We start from the raw sequence: 19,369 nt of genomic DNA on the forward strand, positions 1-19,369 counted from the left end.
TGTTGAACCTTCAATCTTTGGGACAGTGATCCTTCCATGGGAAAAGAATATGATAGAGTCGGTTGCTCTATCGTCACTCTTTGTTACTTTCTCAGCCGTCCTATACACGCACGACTTGAGGCCGAACCCCAACTTATTCAGCAACTTTCAATAACATTTTTCTGGGAAAAATCCATTGTGGTATCTGTCAACTAGGTCCAAGCTGACCATCACAATTTCTACAGAATTAACCTAGATGATGACCAACAATTCTGGACCAATTCTGACTGGGTCAATCTCGATCACAAATTTATATACAACAACAAAAAACTCAGCCTTATCCCAACTAAAGAAAAAGACACTACCCAAGAAGTCAAGAAAATCTCAGCTAAAAATATACTACCCCCCCTCTCTCTCTCTCTCTCTCTCTCTCTCCCGCCCAACCTCCCCCAAAAAAAATTGCATGAGATGGAAATTGACTTTTCTCCTCCAATCAGAGGGTCATACACCATAATTGAAGACATTCTCTCTTTACCCAACTTGATCCCCACCAATCCCGGTTTGTTGATGTGAATGGTAGCGACGAATTCCCACCCAACATGTCACTCACCAACAATCTAATTTTCCGTTACAAATGCAATGCAACCAAAAAAAAAAAAAAAAAAAAGTTGTCAGAGCATCGAGATGGCAAAAACCCTAGAAAGCACCACTCAGATCTACCCTTTCAGGCTCTGGTTCACCTCAATCTTTATTACAACCCCCCTCCCCCCCACTCCCCCAGCCCAAAAAAAAAAAAGTTGACAAACAAAACTACTCTGTACATCATGCAACAAAAGCAGATTAGTTTTTGGAGATTAGGGATGACAACAGTGATATCAATCTATTTAACATATAATCTGTTAACACAATAAAAACCACCAATCAACAACCAAGCAAGAAAAGCAGTATGGAATGTCATACTGTCATTACTACAATGTTTTCCCTTCCTATCAGCCTCAAGCACACACCCTGTAAGGAAATAAATTGAAGTGTGTATAACTATAACCATTTTCTTCTCAAACAGATACAACCAAAACGATGGATTTCAAAACATTCTATCAAGTGCTCTGAATATTATTATGGATGTGCTGTTATGTCCTACTAGTGTACATAAATTGCAATACCCCCACGTATTGGGTGGGGAGCAATTAAATAAAAGAAAGGAAAATGATTGAAAAGAATCCCAAAACTAAACTAAATTTACAGTCACACTTCAACTTCTCTCTTTGGCATACATACTTGTTTCTTCAGCAACCTTTGCCCACACATTTGCCATCTTCTCTGCATAACCGACCTGTAGAACAAACACAATATTGACATCCTCGTATCACAAAGCAAGAAGAAACCCTAATAAAATTCCAGAGAGAAATAAAAGTTGTTCCTTTTTTTTTTTTGGCTATAGCCCAGAGAAATGAAAGTTAAAGAGGGCCTCTGTGAAGCAAATGAAGACCATGTGCACAAAGAAACAGTCATACAGAGAAAGTGATCGTTTTCATCAGCAGTTTAAATACAAAATATGGAATATGGCTGCTATGTACAAGTAAAAAGAGTGAGAATGAATTGAATGCCTAAATAGCATTGTGCAGCTACCAAGTGTGAATAGAATGGTCCCAACACACGTAAGGGATTTGCAACAACAGTTATTTTGTCCAGACCAGGTCAATATTTTGGATGAATGACTAAAATATCCCGACAAGGATATGCAAGGATTTCTCTCAATAGAAGACCCAACGTCACTTAAAACGAAAAACTGACTCAGAAAGGCAAAATGAGAGTATTGGATGGCTCAATTATTATCTTATGTTACACATAAAATTAAATTCTTCAAAATGTGGGTAGTTACGGAAATAACATGAAACCATATAGAATCAGATTAGCAACCAATAGCTGTTAAAGTAGATTTGTTACTCAAGACTCCATGCTTATCTGCAGTCCACATCAATTAATGGCATATGGGCATAACCTATATTGTACCAATCTCAAAAAATTGAGGTAATATAGAACTAGAATCACAAGTGATCCTAATCCCATGCAGGATCTGAAATTCTGGCTGAATAAAGAAGATGTCCTCCAATAGGCTTGGTTCTAGCTCTCAAACACTCTCTTACAGCAAACAAATAAAAGGAAAATAAGAAGAAAAAAAAAGAGAATTTGATGGATGGTTGAGAAGGGGGGAAGAAGAACTAGTGAATGGGCATCTCACCCTCTGGTTTAAGCATCTGACCCAACTGCATCTCACAGCACAACAGCAAAAGCGATCTTTTTTTCTTTATTCATAAATTTGTGTTCAATGTTGTAGCCCATTACAAACTTATATAGAATCAGATTACCAACCAACAGCTGTTAAAGTAGATTTGTTACTCAAGACTCCATGCTTATCTGCAGTCCACATCAATTAATGGCATATGGGCATAACCTATACTGTACCAATCTCAAAAATTGAGGTAATGTAGAACTAGAATCACAAGTGATCCTAATCCCAGGCAGGATCTGAAATTGATAAGCAGTCCACATCAATTAATGGCATATGGGCATAACCTATACTGTACCAATCTCAAAAATTGAGGTAATGTAGAACTAGAATCACAAGTGATCCTAATCCCAGGCAGGATCTGAAATTATGGCTGAATAGAGAAGATGTCCTCCAATAAGCTTGGTTCTAGCTCTCAAACACTCTCTCACAGCAAACAAATAAAAGGACAATAAGAAAAGAAAGAGAATTCGATGGAGGGTTGAGAAGGGGGAAGAAGAACTAGTGAATGGGCATCTCACCCTCTGGTTTAGGCATCTCACCCAACTGCATCCCACAGCACAACAGCAAAAGCCATCTTTTTTTTCTTCATTCATAAATTATTGTCCAATGTTGTAGCCCCTTACAAACTTATATAGAAGACTTAAATAAAAACACTAAAAAGGAAATGCCTAACACATTCCTTAACTAACTGGGAAACCTAAAGTGACTAGAAAACTGAAACAAAGGAAATAGACTCAAAACAGGACTCTAACTAAACTAATGAATTAAATCTCATTTTTTTACTTTCTACCCATATTTTAAGGCCATTAAAGTGACCCATTACAAAGAAAACTCATGTGATCAAAGGCGCAACTCATACATAACCCAGCCTAAGGCTTATTTGCAATAAAATAAGCCCATTAAGTGACTTATCTGCATCATGAGGTGCACCACCAATGTCCCTTCTCCAGCTTCTTAGCAACAAGAATATGACCCATAACAGCCCGCACTTGAGTAGCATCCATATCCTCACTTTCAAATGACCTATCTCATATGATGAGCCATGCTTAACACCGCCAATCTTCAGAGGCAAACTCTTGTTCCATTACGCTGTTGGCCATGTCAAGCAACAAAATTCATGGCCTTTCAGCAACTCATGCAGCTCTAGAACTCACACTGACTGGCAGTAGCCAGGCTAGTCCACTTGCATAATATTTACAGCCATTAGCAATCCATTGAGTTGCACATCAACGTGTATTACTTGGTGGATTTAAGTGGCCTGAGAATCATTGCTGTTTCAACCAAGGTTTGAAAACTCAGGATTGGATCGGCTAGTATGGCTAATCTATACTGTATTTCTAGAATTACAGCAGAATCTGGCCAATTCCAGCCAATCCAGAGTGGCTGATACATACTTCTGCATTTTTACGGCTAGGGCAGAATCCGGACAATCCAGAATTCCAGATCGGAATCACCAAGGACTGATCCAGATCCCAATTCCGCTCTTTAAAACACTGGTTTCAACCTTGCAATGGCCCTGAAGATCATCAAGCTTCACAACAAGAATGACTATGAAGTAATCTTATCAAGTCACAGCCCCTCAAGCTATCTCAAAAATTCCTTAGTTTACAGCGAATCATGATGCTAAACTGTCCATGATCCCAAAACTGATCACTGAAATAAATCAGATATCCAATGATTTAGGGTTGGTTTTCAAGAGAGAAATTTGAATTAGAGATAGAGATGGGATTTTGACAGCTGGAATAAGGGTAGATAGGTTTTATAGCTACTGCTCTGAGATTCCAGCAGTACTGACATAGCAGCACATTGCTGAGATTCAAAATGCAAAAGGTATGGTTGAATTTGTTGCTGAAACTGAAAGAAAGCCAACAATAAAATCTCAAGAAAAGAAGGCAAAAAAAAATTACAGCAACAACAAATGCCAAAACTTGGAAGGAAGCTACGAAGAAGCTGGTTGATAAATCTTGAAATGCCCATGGTTTGGAGGACAACTCAGGACATATGAATATAGCTCCTTTAAAAAAATAAATTCCCAAGTCAAGGATTGTATAAAACTGCGAAAAATCCAAGTCCCAATGGTGCCAGTAAACATTTTAGATCAATAAGAGATGCCTGAAATTGTTTGAACTATATCCATTCATCAATCTTGCTGCAACATCACTCAACAACAACAACAAACTTAGCCTTATACCAACTTAATGGGACCAGCTACAAGGATCTATACAAAACAAATAGGGAAAAACTGAGGTCCAAACATAAAAGGAAAAAAGACAACAGAAGGAAAAAAGAAACGATACCAGAGAAGTGAAAGAGAGATTAAAGTAAGAGGAAAGAGCCACAGCTCAGCTAAATGGGGTCAGCTACATGGATCTTTGCCCTCCAATAGGCTCCATATGAGGTCACACTTGAGACAAGACCCAGGCTTTATTCCTCACAAATTCTCCGATGGTCATTTTAGGCCTGCCCCTAGATCTTCTAGCTCCTTCAGTCATAATCAGATCACTCATCTTTACTGAATTACTGGTGCGTCCCCAAGCCTCTGTTGAACATGACCATACCACCTCAAACGACTTTCTCAGAGCTTGCCATTAATCGGGACAAATCCCAAATCAGCTCTAATATGTTCATTCCTTACTTTATCCTTCTTAGTTTTTCCGCACACCCATCATGACATCCTCATCTCTGCTATACATAGCTTCTTTATATGACACTTCCTTATATACCAACATGTCACCCCATACATCATAGCCAGCCAAAATACAATCCTATAAAACTTCCCATCAAGCTTTAGTGGAATGCATCGGTCACAAAGCACTCAGGTCACTCCCCTCCACTTCATCCATCCCACCTTAGTTCTCTATAAAACATCATCTTCTATGTCACTTCTTTATTTAAGGTTGACGTCTGATATCTAAAATAGTTATTGTGTATCTCTCTCTCTCCTCAATTTTCACCATATCATTATCCATCATGATGTGACTAAAGTTACACATAATATACTCCGTCGTCAGTCTACAAATCTTAAAGCATCTTGCGTTAATCACTGCTTTTGTATCATCCACCAAAACTCATTGGTGAATAGCATACACCATGGGACCTCATCTAGGATGCTCTTGGTCAGCTCATCCATTATAAGTGCAAACAAGTAAGGGCTTAAGGCTCATCCCTGATCACTTTTCATATATCTCACCTAGTCGAAATCTCTATTTTCCTTTATCTCATTTTAGCCATCTTATAAATGGATTTTTCCCCCTCTTTTGTGTTAAGGTTAGTGTAGAGGTCCTTATATTTCTTTGCTCTGGCTCTCCCCAAACTCAATCTAGCTTCGTTCCTTGTATTACAGTGCATCTTTTTATCTTCCGTCTCTTTAGTCCTTCACCATGTCTTAAAACTAGTTTTTAGTTTTCTTAGTCTTAATGGCTACTTGGACCTCATCATCCCACCACCAGATCACCCTAAAACCTCTTTGGGCCTGACAACTACCCTTCGCTTCCCAGAGTACCTCTTTGGCAACCCTCGTAAGTCTTAATATAAGTCATCATCTCATTCCACATCGCATTGTTGTCTCCCTCAAAGTCCCACTTTCCTTGTTTAACCACATTATTTTTAAATGTACTTAGGTCAAGGATTAAAGTATCGGTATCGGTCGCCGTATCGATCGGCTAAAATTAAGATACGTATCGGAAGGTATCATATCGTATCGGAGATACACTTAGATACGCTAAAGATACACACATAAATGGATAGGAAACATTTTTTTAAACACTTTTGCATAAAGAATTTGTTAAAAAAAGCTATTGATAACATGTATTATGCATAAACACTACATTGAGGGTATTGTACTAAGAATTCAAGGTTTGTAGTTGTCCCATAAATGTAAAATACTTGTTCCCAACCTTGATTTCCACTTTAGTTAGAGAGAAATATGACTGACAGCAACTTTGGAACAAAAACCCTTCAAAAAATCGTTTTTTTCTGAAAAATTACCCATATTGGCCATTATATGACCGTAGCGCCGATACGTATCGATACTCACCGATACGTACCGATATATATATCGATACTCACCGATACGTGCTGATATATACGTACCGATCGATACATACCGATACTCACCGATACGTACCAATACATACCGAAACGTACATTTTACCTCAATTTTATATTTTTCATAGAGTCGTATCGAGGCATGTCGTATCGTATCGATGTGTATTAGTGGTGTATTGATGCATATCGGTATGTATTGTAGGATATATATTGATACGAAATGATTTAAAAAATTCAATGTATCGTATCGGTGTGTATCGTATCGGCCGACTAAATTTAAGATACGTATCGGAGGGTATCGTATCGGTATCGGAGATACTTAAAACCATGACTTAGGGACTCCCCTTTTAATCTCCACCACCTTATCTTAGGGTAAATAGATTCCCTCCCCCTATGCTTCTGTGCCACTGAGGCGCATACATGGTTCAAAATCTCGACGACATCTTGCTATTAACTCGTTTTTTTGCTCGGCAAGACGAGAGCACAGACCATATATAAAATGTATAATATCTCAATCGAGATCACAAGACCTTAGAGAATATCTCGGTCTCGAGTCAAGTCAAGACCATGTCACATGGGGTGTAAATACATAATTTCAACACTCAACTCGACATAACTCAACATCTCTTGCCTATGTCACTTTGTTGTGAAGAAAAAGTAAGCTTTTGGTGGTTTTTCTCGCCAAATCTCTCCACTACAGTGTAGACAACTTTAACACATGGAGATTGGAGATTGGAGATTGGAGATTATCACTTCATCAACCTTTGGAGATCATTTTCTTCTTTTTTTAGCTTATCCCCACACGTGTGGTTCAAGATAATATATTTTGATAATATATAAAAATATGCTATATACGATCTAGAAGTAGTGACGAAAAAGATTACGATATTAGGATTAGGGAATTGTAAAAAAGGAAAGATATCTAAAAGATCAAGAACAGTTTTAGGTTTTTTTTTTTCATAGAAACATGGTCAATAGCTATTTGTTTTTATTGTGGAATAGCCTAGGGTGAAGGGTCCGAAGTCAAAGCACCATTTTGGGTTTGATTTTTAAAAAACTGAGGTTTTCACCATTTTTAAAAGGCCTAAAATAGGGCAAATGACAAGTTTCAGGGGCTAAAAAGCCCATATGGCCACCTAGACCAACCACCAAAATGACCAGGGAAAAAATACTAGATGCGAGATCTCAATATTTTGTCCCAACAAAATCCAGAGCGAGATCGAGATCTTAAACCTTGGGCACATATCAGGACCCACCATTCTATGTTAGGTGGTAAGAATCTCCCCAGGAACAACCTCATAATCCTTACACAACCTTCAGTCCGCCCCTCTCATTAGGAAGAAATCTAGTTGACTGGTATAATTCCCACTTTTGTATGTAACTAAGTGCTCCCCTCTTTTTCTCAAAGAAAGTGTTCACAATGGATAAATCATAAGACTACCGCAAAGTCTAAGATTGAGGTCCCTTCCTCGTTCCTTGCCCCCACCCCATATCCTCTATGGACACCACCATACCCTCTATGATCTCTCCCAACATATCTGTTCAGGTCACCTCCGATAATAATCGATTCATCCTGGCCAAAATCCCAAAATAGGCACTTACAACTTTTATCCGATCCTACTTGCGGTGCATAAGCGCAAATCCATTATATTGGAACATTCAATGAAGACTTTATGAGGCAAGATGTGCACATGATTTATCCTACAATTGTCAAGCAAACATGCAATCATTTTTCAAATTTCTGAAATAAAAAATAAATAAAATAAAATAAAAAACTCATGCTTGGAGACTCATGAAAAAGCAAACCATTTAATAGAAAAACAAGCAAGTTTTTCCATGTGTGGCAAAGACTATAATGTAGGAGCGAGTTCTAGGTAAGAACCAACCCTACAGTAGGATCGATACTTCAGTGGCTGATAGAATCTCCAAGAAGCTTGTTGTCCAGAAATCTAGATTTGATGGTGTCACAGGAAACTACTAACAGAAATTAAAGATGAAAAAATAAACAGAAAAGGTAGAGAAGAAAGGGAAGAAAAAGATAGACGGGGAATGGGGATAGGTTAGGTCGAGCATCTCACTCTTCCCCAGGGCATCTCACTCATGGGCATCCCACCCAAGCTCTCTCATAGCACTAGATCTCACAGTTTTCCAGCATAAATCTTTCTTCTTTTTTTTCATTCAATCCCAAAAATTCCCCTATGTAATGGTCAGAATGGGGCCACAAATCTTGAATGAATCTTTAATTCTTGTATATGCAGGCTATCCTTAAGAGAGCCAATCAAGAACCAAGAACCAAACCACACCAGACCAGGCTGCCACCCACAGCAGTCGCATCCCAAAACCGGTCTGAACTGGTTTTGGACCTTGTTCCTGCAATCTACATCAACTCTCCCCATCCTGAAAAAAAACTCATCACGAGTTTGGTTGAGTTGTTGAATCAAACTTGCATGATCATCTTCTAGTGGGAAGTAGACTCCACAATCATCAACGCCGACTGCTGCCCTTCTGGCTCTGATACCAATTAATGTAGCAGTGAATTCCAGGTAAGAACCAACCCTACAGTAGGATCGATACTTCAGTAGCTGATAGAATCTCTAAGAAGCTTGCTGTCCAGAAATCCAGATTTGATGGCGTCGCGGGAAACTAGTAACAGAAATTAAAGATGAAAAAATAAACAGAAAACGTAGAGAAGAAAGGGAAGAAAAAGATAGATGGGGAAGAGGGATAGGTTGGGTCGAGCATCTCACTCTTCCCTAGGACATCTGACCCTTTCCTAGGACATCTCACCCAAGTTGTCTCTCACAGCACTGCATCTCACAGTTTTCCAGCATAAAGCTTTCTTTTCTTTTTTTTCATTCAATCCCAATAATTCCCCGATGTTACGGTCAAAATGGGGCCCACAAATCTTGAATGAATCTTTAACTCTCGTACATGCAGGCTGTCTTTGAGAGAGCCAATCAATAACCAAGAACCAAGCCCCACCAGACCAGGTTGCCTCCCACAACAGTCGCATCCCACAACCGGTCTGAACTGGTTTTGGGCCTTGTTCCTGCGATCTACATCAGACTAAGCATGTGTGATTTTATTGGGTAGGATCCATCAATTACTAGGTCCAATTATTGCGAGCGGTGAAGTCATAGTTCTAGTTGTCGGGCATATATTACTAAATTTCCCTATAAATAGTGCCACAATGAATGTTTTGGTAGTTTTCGGCATGCCTAACTTTTCTAGGTTTATCTAAAAGTTCCTATAAGATAATTGATTTGGCTAATCAGCGAAGTGTATTGTTAGTGGCCAAAGTGCTTAGTGTCTTGGTTCCATAGAAGTATTCTATATTTTTAGTTTTTTAATGTCACTAAGTAGCTTATAATGTTTCTTACAGTTGTCAAGGCATCGCCTAGGGATCTAGGTGATTTTTTCTAGATTGGCGCCTTGATCGCCTAGGCACCACCTCAGCACCTTGTTGGTGTCACCTTAGTTTTTGCCCACTCGACCGCCTTGGTTCACCTAGGCGACAAGACAACTATGATGTTTCTTGGCTCAAATGATAAACTGAAGTTGGTAGTCAAAAGTTCGAGTGTCCAACTGTCCATCTGAAGGGCTACAACACTTGTTTCTCATTGCAGCTACATCGAAGTTATTTTATACACATATTAACACAATTCCTTTGGCTTATCTCTTGTATTTTCAAATCACATTTCTGCTGTTACAATTCCATCAGGATCAACTCGGCACATGTCGTATTCCAAGTAAGGGTGAGAACCAAAGGTTGGCCTAGAGTGAGTCTTTCAACTATATCAGTTTCAAGGAATGCAAGCTTATCCAAAGGGCTACCCATGGCAGAAGATCACTCATGAGAAATCATCAGGGAGATGGTTTGCTGAGCTCTTTTCTTTTATTTCTTTTTTAATGTAAAGTCTGTCATAAAATCAGCTGTTTTTTCAGCTGGATCTGTTTCTTTATACATTCTTCTCTTAATAAGATCATCTCTTTTACGTACCACACCCCACCCCCAAAGAGAAGAATAAGGGTTTAAATGGGATGAAGTTCAACACCCAGACCTAAAACCCATGCCCAACATCTCTACCCACAATCCCATGATGGCATTTTCATGGGATCATGATTCATGATATAAGGCACGATAGCAGGTTTTCCTTCTTTTCTACAGAACGTGTGCATGTGTGGTGTGAACTTGCATCTGGTATAGCCTAGTAAAATAAATTCAGCATCACGTAAGATCCAACTACCCTCATAACTCATAATACCAGTAACACTTACACAATATAAGCATCTCATTTCTCTCTGTCTAGCACAGATTTCTCTTCTTTTCCCCACTATCCAAAGTCCTTGACACCAGGCCCAATATAGGCACATCTGTGCAAGGATCATAGGAACATCAGATTATCCTACTTTCCCACGCAACCAAATACCATGGATCCTAAAGGTTTATATGGCAAACCAGTTTTGTCTTGCTTCACCTTACAACATAGACAGACTACATGTTTGATAACTAGGCTAAGATCTAGATTTTGAGATGGCAACAATTACATTTTGAAGACAATCTAACATAAAATAACTTCGATGCAAGTTCACACCAGATGTACTCCAAAAAAAGTGTGATCAAGTCCAGTAAAATATACTCCAATAATTAGCTTAAACTTCTTCATTAAGAGTTCATCAAGCCCAGCTATTGATGTACACATGGTTTATGATAAGATCTACATATTACCAAACAGGCTAACCATCGGAAACCTTGGCCAGCAAAAGATGAAAATAAATACCTGATTAACTACAAACCCTTTCATCATGGCCAAGAAGTCATTGTGTCTTTCCCTGTCCAACCTTTCAAGCTCACTCCTGTTGTTTTCCTGCATTCATAGCATCATTGAAGTCATACTTCCAAGTTCAAAAAAAAAAAAATTCAAGAAGGAAGGGTTGGTTTATTATCTACAGAATTTCAAGTATTTCACAAACAAAACATATAGTATTAGTGTATATGTACATACGCACAATGTACAGAGTGAGAGAAGGGAATCACTTTCAAGAGGTAAGAGGTGTATCGGCTTTACGCAGGGAGTTCAACAAAATAACACCTTATTAGTGGATGCAGCTGGAAAATTTAACACAACCATAATCCGGTCCCCACACGCAACTCTTACCAAAGCTAAGAAAGGGTAGCCCCAAGGAACAAAAACCAGCAAAGCTCCAAGAAAAGCATCTCATGTCAAAAACACAATACCAAATGTTGTTGTTATCTAGTCTTGCAGTTGAATGTCACCTCTTTTGGGAGACCTAGCGATGTAGATCGATGGAGAAGAACCAGCCAGACCAGTAAGCCTACCTTCCAGGCCATGTCAATCGGCCCATAGCCCACTTTAATGGGCCAGATTTAAGTCCAAAATTTTTCCAGACTGTGCTGCTGCCATGTGTGTATCGATCAGCACCAATTCTGGTGGATATTTGACAGATTTAGTGGGGTCCAAAGCCAGCTTGCATGGAGAACTTGTGGAAGATTTTTTGTTCTGGACTTGCATGGAGAGTATTTTCTGGAAGAGGTTGCTGACTTGTGTGGGTCTCATCAAAGAAGATTTAGAAGATTTTTTCTTGGTATTGTTTCTGTTCTGAGATTTATTCAGTCTATATTTGCTGTAACTAGAATTAGAAGGTGATATAGGTTAGTTTCATTCTTTAATAGATGATATTTTGCAGTGGATTCTCTTCCCCAAGCAAAAGGGGGATTTTTGGAAGTTCATTAATAAAAAGAAGGGGCTCTCTTCAGTCCCCACGATTTGGATGTTTGAAAACTTGGCTTTGCCATTGAATGTCGTGTGATTCAGTTGCTGTGAGAGACAGTCTGTGGTGGGAGACCACTGGTGACAGACCAAGATCTGTGAGAGACAGATCATATCCTTCCTTCGTCCTCTCCTTCTCTGTTTATTAATCTTAGTTTCTGTTTTCTTTTTTTGCTTTTTTTCTTTTTTCTTTTTCTTTTTTTTTTTTTTTTCTCCTTTTTTGGGGCCTGCTACCAGTCTTCTGTGGTGATGTATTGACTTTGAGACTCTTTGTCACTGCTGCTATTTGATCCTCAAGGCTACTCCATCGAGTCACGTAGAAATTAGTTTGAAGGAGTCGTCAAGTAATCCAGCGTCATCTGAGTTTGGAAGTTTCTAGAAGAAAAACTTCCAAGAGACAATAGCTTTCCATTGGCCCATCAATCAAAGGAAACTTCTGGTATTATCCTGTCCATTACAGAGCCTCCCTTCGACAATGAGTAAAAGTCAAACCAATGGCTAAATCTCTTGGATCCGTAAGTTGCTATTACTTTACATAGTGTCTAATTTTGTGCAAAGGCCATTACTCCACATCCAGCCATAGCCTGAGGTTGTTCTTTGGAAGAGTTGTTCTCCTCTCCACAGCCTTCCTCTGACCACAGTGAGAGACTGACCTGACCTATAGTTGGGCTATTTCTGATCGTTACTAATTCTGAGGTAATGTTGTTGTTTCTGTTTCTATTGATCAGCAACCTTAGGGGACCAATATACCTTGTGCTCACCATCAATTGGTGGTGAGTATTGAAGCACTATCTGTTGGTTTTTCTGTGGTTGGAGTGGTACTTCTGGTACAATTTATAGATTAAGTTATTATTTACATGTGGATACTGACCTGAAGCATCTGTTTGTTGAATCTCCTTGGTTTTGACATATGCTATCCAATTATTGAGTGGCTGTTATATTGTTAATTTGACAATGAGTGGCTGTGCTAATGAGAAGTTACTTCAGAGTTGCTAAATCTGGAACCTAGTTACTAATTGGTTTTCTTACAATATCTTTCCATCTCACCTTCGGATTGAGATCAAATTTTCAAATATTGAAGACCAAATGGAGACCTACAACAACAACTCAGCCTTATACCAACTAAAAGGGGTTGGCTACATGGATCCAATCAAAGACAGCAAAAGAAAAGTAGAAATACAAAGGAACACAACACAACAAATCAGTAAAATCTCACCAAAATGGGGTCGGAATGTCGGATACACGGATTCTTGCCCTCCAATCAGGTCTATTCAAGGTCATACTTGGGACAAGACCTAAACTATCCATGTCTTTCCTCACTACTTTCTCCTATGGTCATTTTAGAACTGCCCCTAGCTCGTTTAGCTCCTTCAGTCTAAATCAGATCACTCCTCCTTACTGGTGCATCTCTGGGCCTCCAATTGAACGTGGTCATCCCACCTCAAACGGCCTTCTCGGAGCTTATCATGAATTGGGGCAACTCCCAAATCAGCTCTAATACGGTCATTGTTTACTTTATCCTTCCTTATTTTGCCGCACATTCATATCAGCATCCTCATCTCTGCTACACATAGCTTATTAATATGACACATCTTAACTACCCAAGATTCCACCCTGTACATCATAGCCAGTCTAATGGCTATCCTATAGAACTTTCCTTTAAGCTTTAAAGGAATATGCCGATCACACAACACCCCCAGACACCTCTCCACTTCATCCATCCCACCTTAATACTCTGTGAAACATCATCCTTCCTATAACCTTCTTTATTTATGATTGTCCCAGATACCTAAAATGATCACTTTGAGGTACCTCCCTCTCCTCAATCTTCACTATTTCATTATCCATTGTAGAGTGATTAAAGTTACATATCATATACTCTATCTTCGTTCTACTTATCTTAAAACCCCTTGATTCCAAGGTTAATCTCCATAGCTCCAGCTTACTGGTAATCCTAGCTTTTGTTTCATCCACTAAAACAATATCATTAGCAAAGAGAAAACATCACGGAACCCTCGTCTTGGAGGTTCTTGCTTAAATCATCCATGATAACAAATAAGGGCTTAAAGCAGACCCCTGATGTAGTCCAATTGTAACTGGGAATTCCCTTCCCACGGTTCTCACACTAGTCTTTTTTTTGGTAAAACGGTTCTCACACTAGTCATCGCATCCTCATACATATCTTCAATTATATCCACATATTTACTCAATACCCTTCTCTTCTTTAGTACATGCCACATTAGCTCACTAGAAAACTCTATCATAGGCTTTTTCAAAGTCGAGGGCTACTGATATTGTTAATTTGGGGCTGATCAGATCCGTAGTCTGGGGTAATCTGAGTGTTCTAGCTGCTGGTTTTGCAAGCCCTCCGATTCTGTAATGGCATTCTGATTTCTATGGTACTGTTAGCTTGAATCCCTGTCATCTAGAGCGGAAAAATTAAATGGTGTACGAGTTGGAAAAAACTGGTAAGTGAGTAGGAGGGGAAAAGAATATACTGTCGGCCAGAATAATCCTTTGTAATTTACTGTCTCCACTTAGTTAAGGGTTGATCTCCCTACCGCTATGGAGTCTTCAATTGGAAGGGTATCATTCTAGTACTCTAATCCTTTTTCTGTTTAGGCAAAGGTGTTGCTTATAAGGAAGAGGGGTCAAGGCAAAAAACAGTTAGACCAGAAACTAGCCTTTGGCGGAGTGGGTTGTGCTTAGGATAACTTCTGGTTTTCTGGAGTAATTCTTATGGAAGCACTCATTTGATCCTTACAATTGACTCTTACAGAAAACAAGCCTACCATTAATTATCTCCACCAAAAACTTTTAAAAACAAAAGAGTAAGTGATTCTTAGGAAGAGAAGTGAAACTTTTCCATTTCAAAAGAACCAACCCTGAAAGGGCAAAAAATTAACAAACCATTCCAAACACCTTGATTGCCAAGGCGGGCACCTTGGTCGCCTTGTGTACAGGTCCCCTCCAACACCTTGGATCACCTAGATGCCGTGACAAAAATGATTAAGAGTTTAATTTTTGCTAAATTCAATTCCAATCACAATCTCTTAAAATGAATAAAAACCACTTAGAATCACTCCAGATAAGTGGTACCAAACACAGAATTGGTGCCCACACCAGTTTTCATAACCATGGACTGGATACTTGGACAAGAACTAGAGCATGTAGGGTGTCAGATCCAAGGTGTTCATGGGCTGGCCAAAGTAATACAAGCCTGAAACTGAATCATGGTTTCAAGTGACATCTCACATCACAATGGTTTCACACCCCCTTGCCAAACCTTTCTACAATAAAATGACATTTTGTTCATGAAAGTGGAAGTGAAACTCACTGAAAGAAATCAGAATTAAAGCGGAGAAAAAAATCACATCTACTGTTTTCATGTGCTAGCCTATGAAGATGTTCATGCCCGAATTTGAAGGATTCCTTTAAGGCTCTGACACTCTCAGTATTCTTGACTAATGATTAGTTTGTTGGACCTTTTTATACCAGCAAGCAACTTCATTTTTCCCTTTCAAGAAAAAAGCTAACGATTCTTTCTTATGCCTGTACAACGATTTACATTATTTCTGTACTGGTATTAATTTAAAACCGTATTTTCCAGCAAATCATAGAATTTAGATTATAAATGTTCAAAAATATATATTTGACTACAGAGACTTAACATTATAATGAATTAGAACCTTATAGACTGTTAACTCCCCTATGGAAATTTATTTAGACTACAGCCTCCAAGGCTCCAACATAGCAGTGACTAATTAGATTAGCTTATTCTATGGTGGTTATTCACATCATTATTCTAACAAGAATACTTTATCGTGAAAATACTTTCGAATTCTTAGCCATCAATATCTATTTGAATACAACAGATGTGAAATGGCCTCAGATTTAGAATTATTGATAACTCATCAAATATCAGAAATAAATATTTACCTTGATGCGTTCATATTCTCTAACAGCAATATATTTAGCGTCCTCTGTAGCTTTTATGGTTTCTTTCAACTCTTCTGCTCTGCGAATTCTAGATTTGTCACCACCAAATATTTTGGATGATGCAGCTTCAAGTTTTTCAGCTTTCGAATGCAAGGATGAAAGTTCAGATAGGAGAGTCTGCACTGTCAACAAAGCACTTGAGCGATCTGAGAATGCACCGTGGACAGCCAACATTAATCCAAGATACTCATGTAGTGTATCCTGCAACATTTACAATGCAATGGGTAAGTGGACCATATCAAGTCTATAAGACCCTTAAACTAAATTACCTTTTGTGTTAACCATTCTAATTACCAAACAACCAAAAAAGCAAAAGTGACAACTGGCACAGAATGAGTCTCAGTTGATCCAGTCAAAGATGCATTCCCATTAGTGATAACACAATTTCAATCTAAGAAGTTTTAGATACTTCATACTTGAACATTTATGATGAACAGTTTTCCTTTTTCTTTCTTCTTGCAACTATGCCATAATTGATGTTACCATCTGAATATTTGAGCATCAAGGTTATATCATTTGAACATTTCAGTATCTACGATGCTATATCATTTAATTGTTGTCAAAAGAATCATAATTTACCAGATGTTTGACTGTTTGAGCATTTGATTCCCGATAGAATCTGCTAGCTTTGACAGCAGCTGTTGCAACACGTTTCATATCAGCAGCTCTCATTCTCTGACAGTTAAAAACGGCCTCCTCTGTTTCAAATTTGGTTAGCTTGATGAAAGCTAAACCTAATTCTCCCATTGTTTCTCCAATATCCTGCTGAGCTTTGACAATTGATTCAGCCTGCAAATAATAGAAGTAAAAAAATACAGCGTGAGAAACTAACTGGGAAGGCTCCTAAATGGGAAAACATACATAAGATTATAATAAACAGAATGAAGGAACAAGAGAAGTTAAACCTACTTGCTGTGATGCATTGCTGAGTTGCTGCTCGAGATCCTGCAGCTTGTCTTTCTTCTCTAAAAACTCCTTATCTTCCTCAACCACAGATGGTTTCGAGCCACCCCAATCATTAGAGACCGACTGCTTCAATTCCTTAAAGATCCTGAGCAGATCCCTCCCCCCTTTTGCAGGCTGGACTACCTCATGCGGGGCAACGACATTGGCAGATTCCCCAAACAACTGCTTTGGAAGCTTCACCGCTCCATCCAGCATCCTCGAGGCCACGTCTGTCGTCGTGGGCAAAGGAAGCTTCCCCCAGGCCTGTAAGAACACCTTCAGCTCCTCGCTCTTCTTGATCACCGGATGCGCTGCCAATCTACACAGGTATTTCTCCAAAGCCACACGCCTCTGTTCCACAAATTCCTGCTTTTGCATGACCTGACTCTCCACTACGCTCTTATCCGGCCGGGGCGGAACAAAGAACCCTCTGTACGACTCCGACAACCGATCCGCCAAGGTCACCACATCTCTGAATCGCCTCCGAACACTAAATTCCGATCCACCGAAGTCTGGCATGTTGGTTCTCGTCGTGATCAAATACGTCACATAAGTATTCCCACCAGGAACGAGCGAATTCGTAGTCTCCTGCTCTTTCACAGGATTCGAAACCGTGATCTTCAAGTAATCAGAACTCGACGAAGCAGACCTCGACAAATTCCCTGATTTAACCGAGTCCGGGGAAAGACTTTCGACGCCGTTGGAATCGGGGTTCTCGTCGCCTAATGGACTGAAGATAACATCTGCGTAAGATGGAGGTTCTACGAATGAATTATCAGATAGATTAGGGTTTCGACGGTCTCTGAATCGCGGCGAAGACGAGAGCAAGGGATCATCGCCTGGTTCGACTACGACTGTGGGCGGCGATAAAGGATGATGTGTGTCAGCCAGAGAAGAAGACATGGCGCTGTGGTAATCGGCGAAGGATTTTCCATTCCATGGCTCGTCGAGGATTAGACTCTCCATTTCTTCTCGAGATGCAAAGAGATGGGCTTCTTCGAAGCCATGGTTCTCAGAACCCATCATCTTAATTCGATTATAAAACAATCAACAACTATTGACAATAAGAGTAAAAGGAACCAAGACTGGAAGACTAAGAAACCTCTGTTAATGTACAGATTCGTCTTCCATGGCGTGAGAAAGGCCAAGGGAGATTGTCACAGAGAGAGGAAGAGAATCGATTTAGAGAACTGCAAAAGAGGGAGAGAGCGCCTCTGATTCATGTGCTTTCAGTGTTTGTGATTGAAGCTATTTTGCAAGAAGCATTAGAGGAAGAAGACGAAGACAAGGTCGACGAAGAACAGAAATCAACACTAGAAGGAAGAGAGGTTGAATCAGGTATCACGATTCAGGAGGGATGGGCGAAGAAGCTGCACGTGGTCGCAGGCATGAGAAGGTGAGCAATGAATCGAAATTCGAACCAACGAACCCCAAGTGGAAGAAAAGCTTTAGGGCCCCTTGGAAAAACAAATCGGGAGCAGTATCTTACGCTAGTAGCTGGTAATCATATATGAATTAGAAGTTTATCCGTGAATCTACGGTCTCGAGAAAATCTGAAAGAAGTAGTTGTTACCGTAACGGCGCTTTCTTCAAGGAATTGTTTTAAATTTTTTAATGCACACGGTACTGGATCGGGTATCGGGTAACTTCAAAACCGATACAATACCAATCAGGTATCCGCACCAATCGGTTGTATCTGACAAATTCCTCCTAATTTTTTCCAAATAATCAGGAGTCTTAAATATGATCGGGCCGCAATTGATCCCAAAATCTTAAATCGATTGACACAGATCCTCTCAAGTGTGTCTAGTACTCTCAGTGTGCATCCGATGCTCAGGGTGTATAACTGTATATGAAGGTGTTAACACCCCTCAGATATGCAATAGGCGCCTTACGGCAAAGAAATCCAATCCCAAATCGATTCTCACATGAAAAGTCATTCTAAAATTTCTTAAGATAAGGCTGTGTTTGGTAACATTCTAAAAAATCGTTTCTAGAGTTTATTTCATTCTATGGGAATGAAAAAACAAAATAAAGCATTTGCTGCATTTATAATGTTTTTTCTTTTTTTTGGAATGAAAAGTGAGAAAAAAAAAACGATAATTTATGGAATGACATAAGGTAGTTTGGTTGTTTTAGTTTCCCAAAAAAAAAAAACGATATTTTGACATAGAAACTAAAATTTTTTGTTTTTGACACAAAACGTTGTCTATGGAATAAAAATGTCACCAAACGCATCCAGTCTTTTCTTCGGTCAAAAATTCTTAGCATAAGTCGATTGTATTATATCAATCCAAAGAATGGGTGGGGTCTC

General features: G+C 39.3%; 1 protein-coding gene across 3 annotated transcripts; it reads right to left on the reverse strand.

The window, feature by feature from the left end:
* Positions 1–840: 840 nt before the first annotated feature.
* LOC122084284 (sorting nexin 2A-like) lies at positions 841–18,550 on the reverse strand. Of its 3 annotated transcripts, none has more exons than XM_042652404.1 (6): positions 17,020–18,550; positions 16,690–16,899; positions 16,051–16,311; positions 15,034–15,098; positions 11,101–11,187; positions 841–1,312 (listed from the first exon to the last, which is right to left on the reverse strand). In XM_042652404.1, exons 1-5 carry the CDS (start codon positions 18,079–18,081, stop codon positions 11,124–11,126), a joined length of 1,662 nt encoding a protein of 553 aa, XP_042508338.1. In that variant the 5' UTR covers positions 18,082–18,550; the 3' UTR covers positions 841–1,312; positions 11,101–11,123. The 3 variants fall into 3 exon arrangements, with proteins under 3 accessions (XP_042508338.1, XP_042508337.1, XP_042508336.1); XM_042652403.1 differs by having other exon boundaries at positions 15,022–15,098; XM_042652402.1 differs by lacking the exon at positions 15,034–15,098 and having other exon boundaries at positions 17,020–18,548.
* Positions 18,551–19,369: the final 819 nt, after the last annotated feature.

This window comes from Macadamia integrifolia, chromosome 7 (genome assembly GCF_013358625.1).
Source record: "Macadamia integrifolia cultivar HAES 741 chromosome 7, SCU_Mint_v3, whole genome shotgun sequence".
NCBI classification, from domain to species: domain Eukaryota; kingdom Viridiplantae; phylum Streptophyta; class Magnoliopsida; order Proteales; family Proteaceae; genus Macadamia; species Macadamia integrifolia.

Bases quoted from the DNA above. Each gene is read 5' to 3' on its own strand.
- LOC122084284 (XM_042652402.1), bottom strand. From the start codon at position 18,081: ATGATGGGTTCTGAGAACCATGGCTTCGAAGAAGCCCATCTCTTTGCA. The intron at 16,312-16,689 runs GTAAATTATGAT...TAAATGTTGCAG, and splicing joins CTCAAACAGTCAAACATCTG to GATACACTACATGAGTATCT. The intron at 1,313-11,100 runs GTATTTATTTTC...TTTGTTCTACAG, and splicing joins AAGGGTTTGTAGTTAATCAG to GTCGGTTATGCAGAGAAGAT.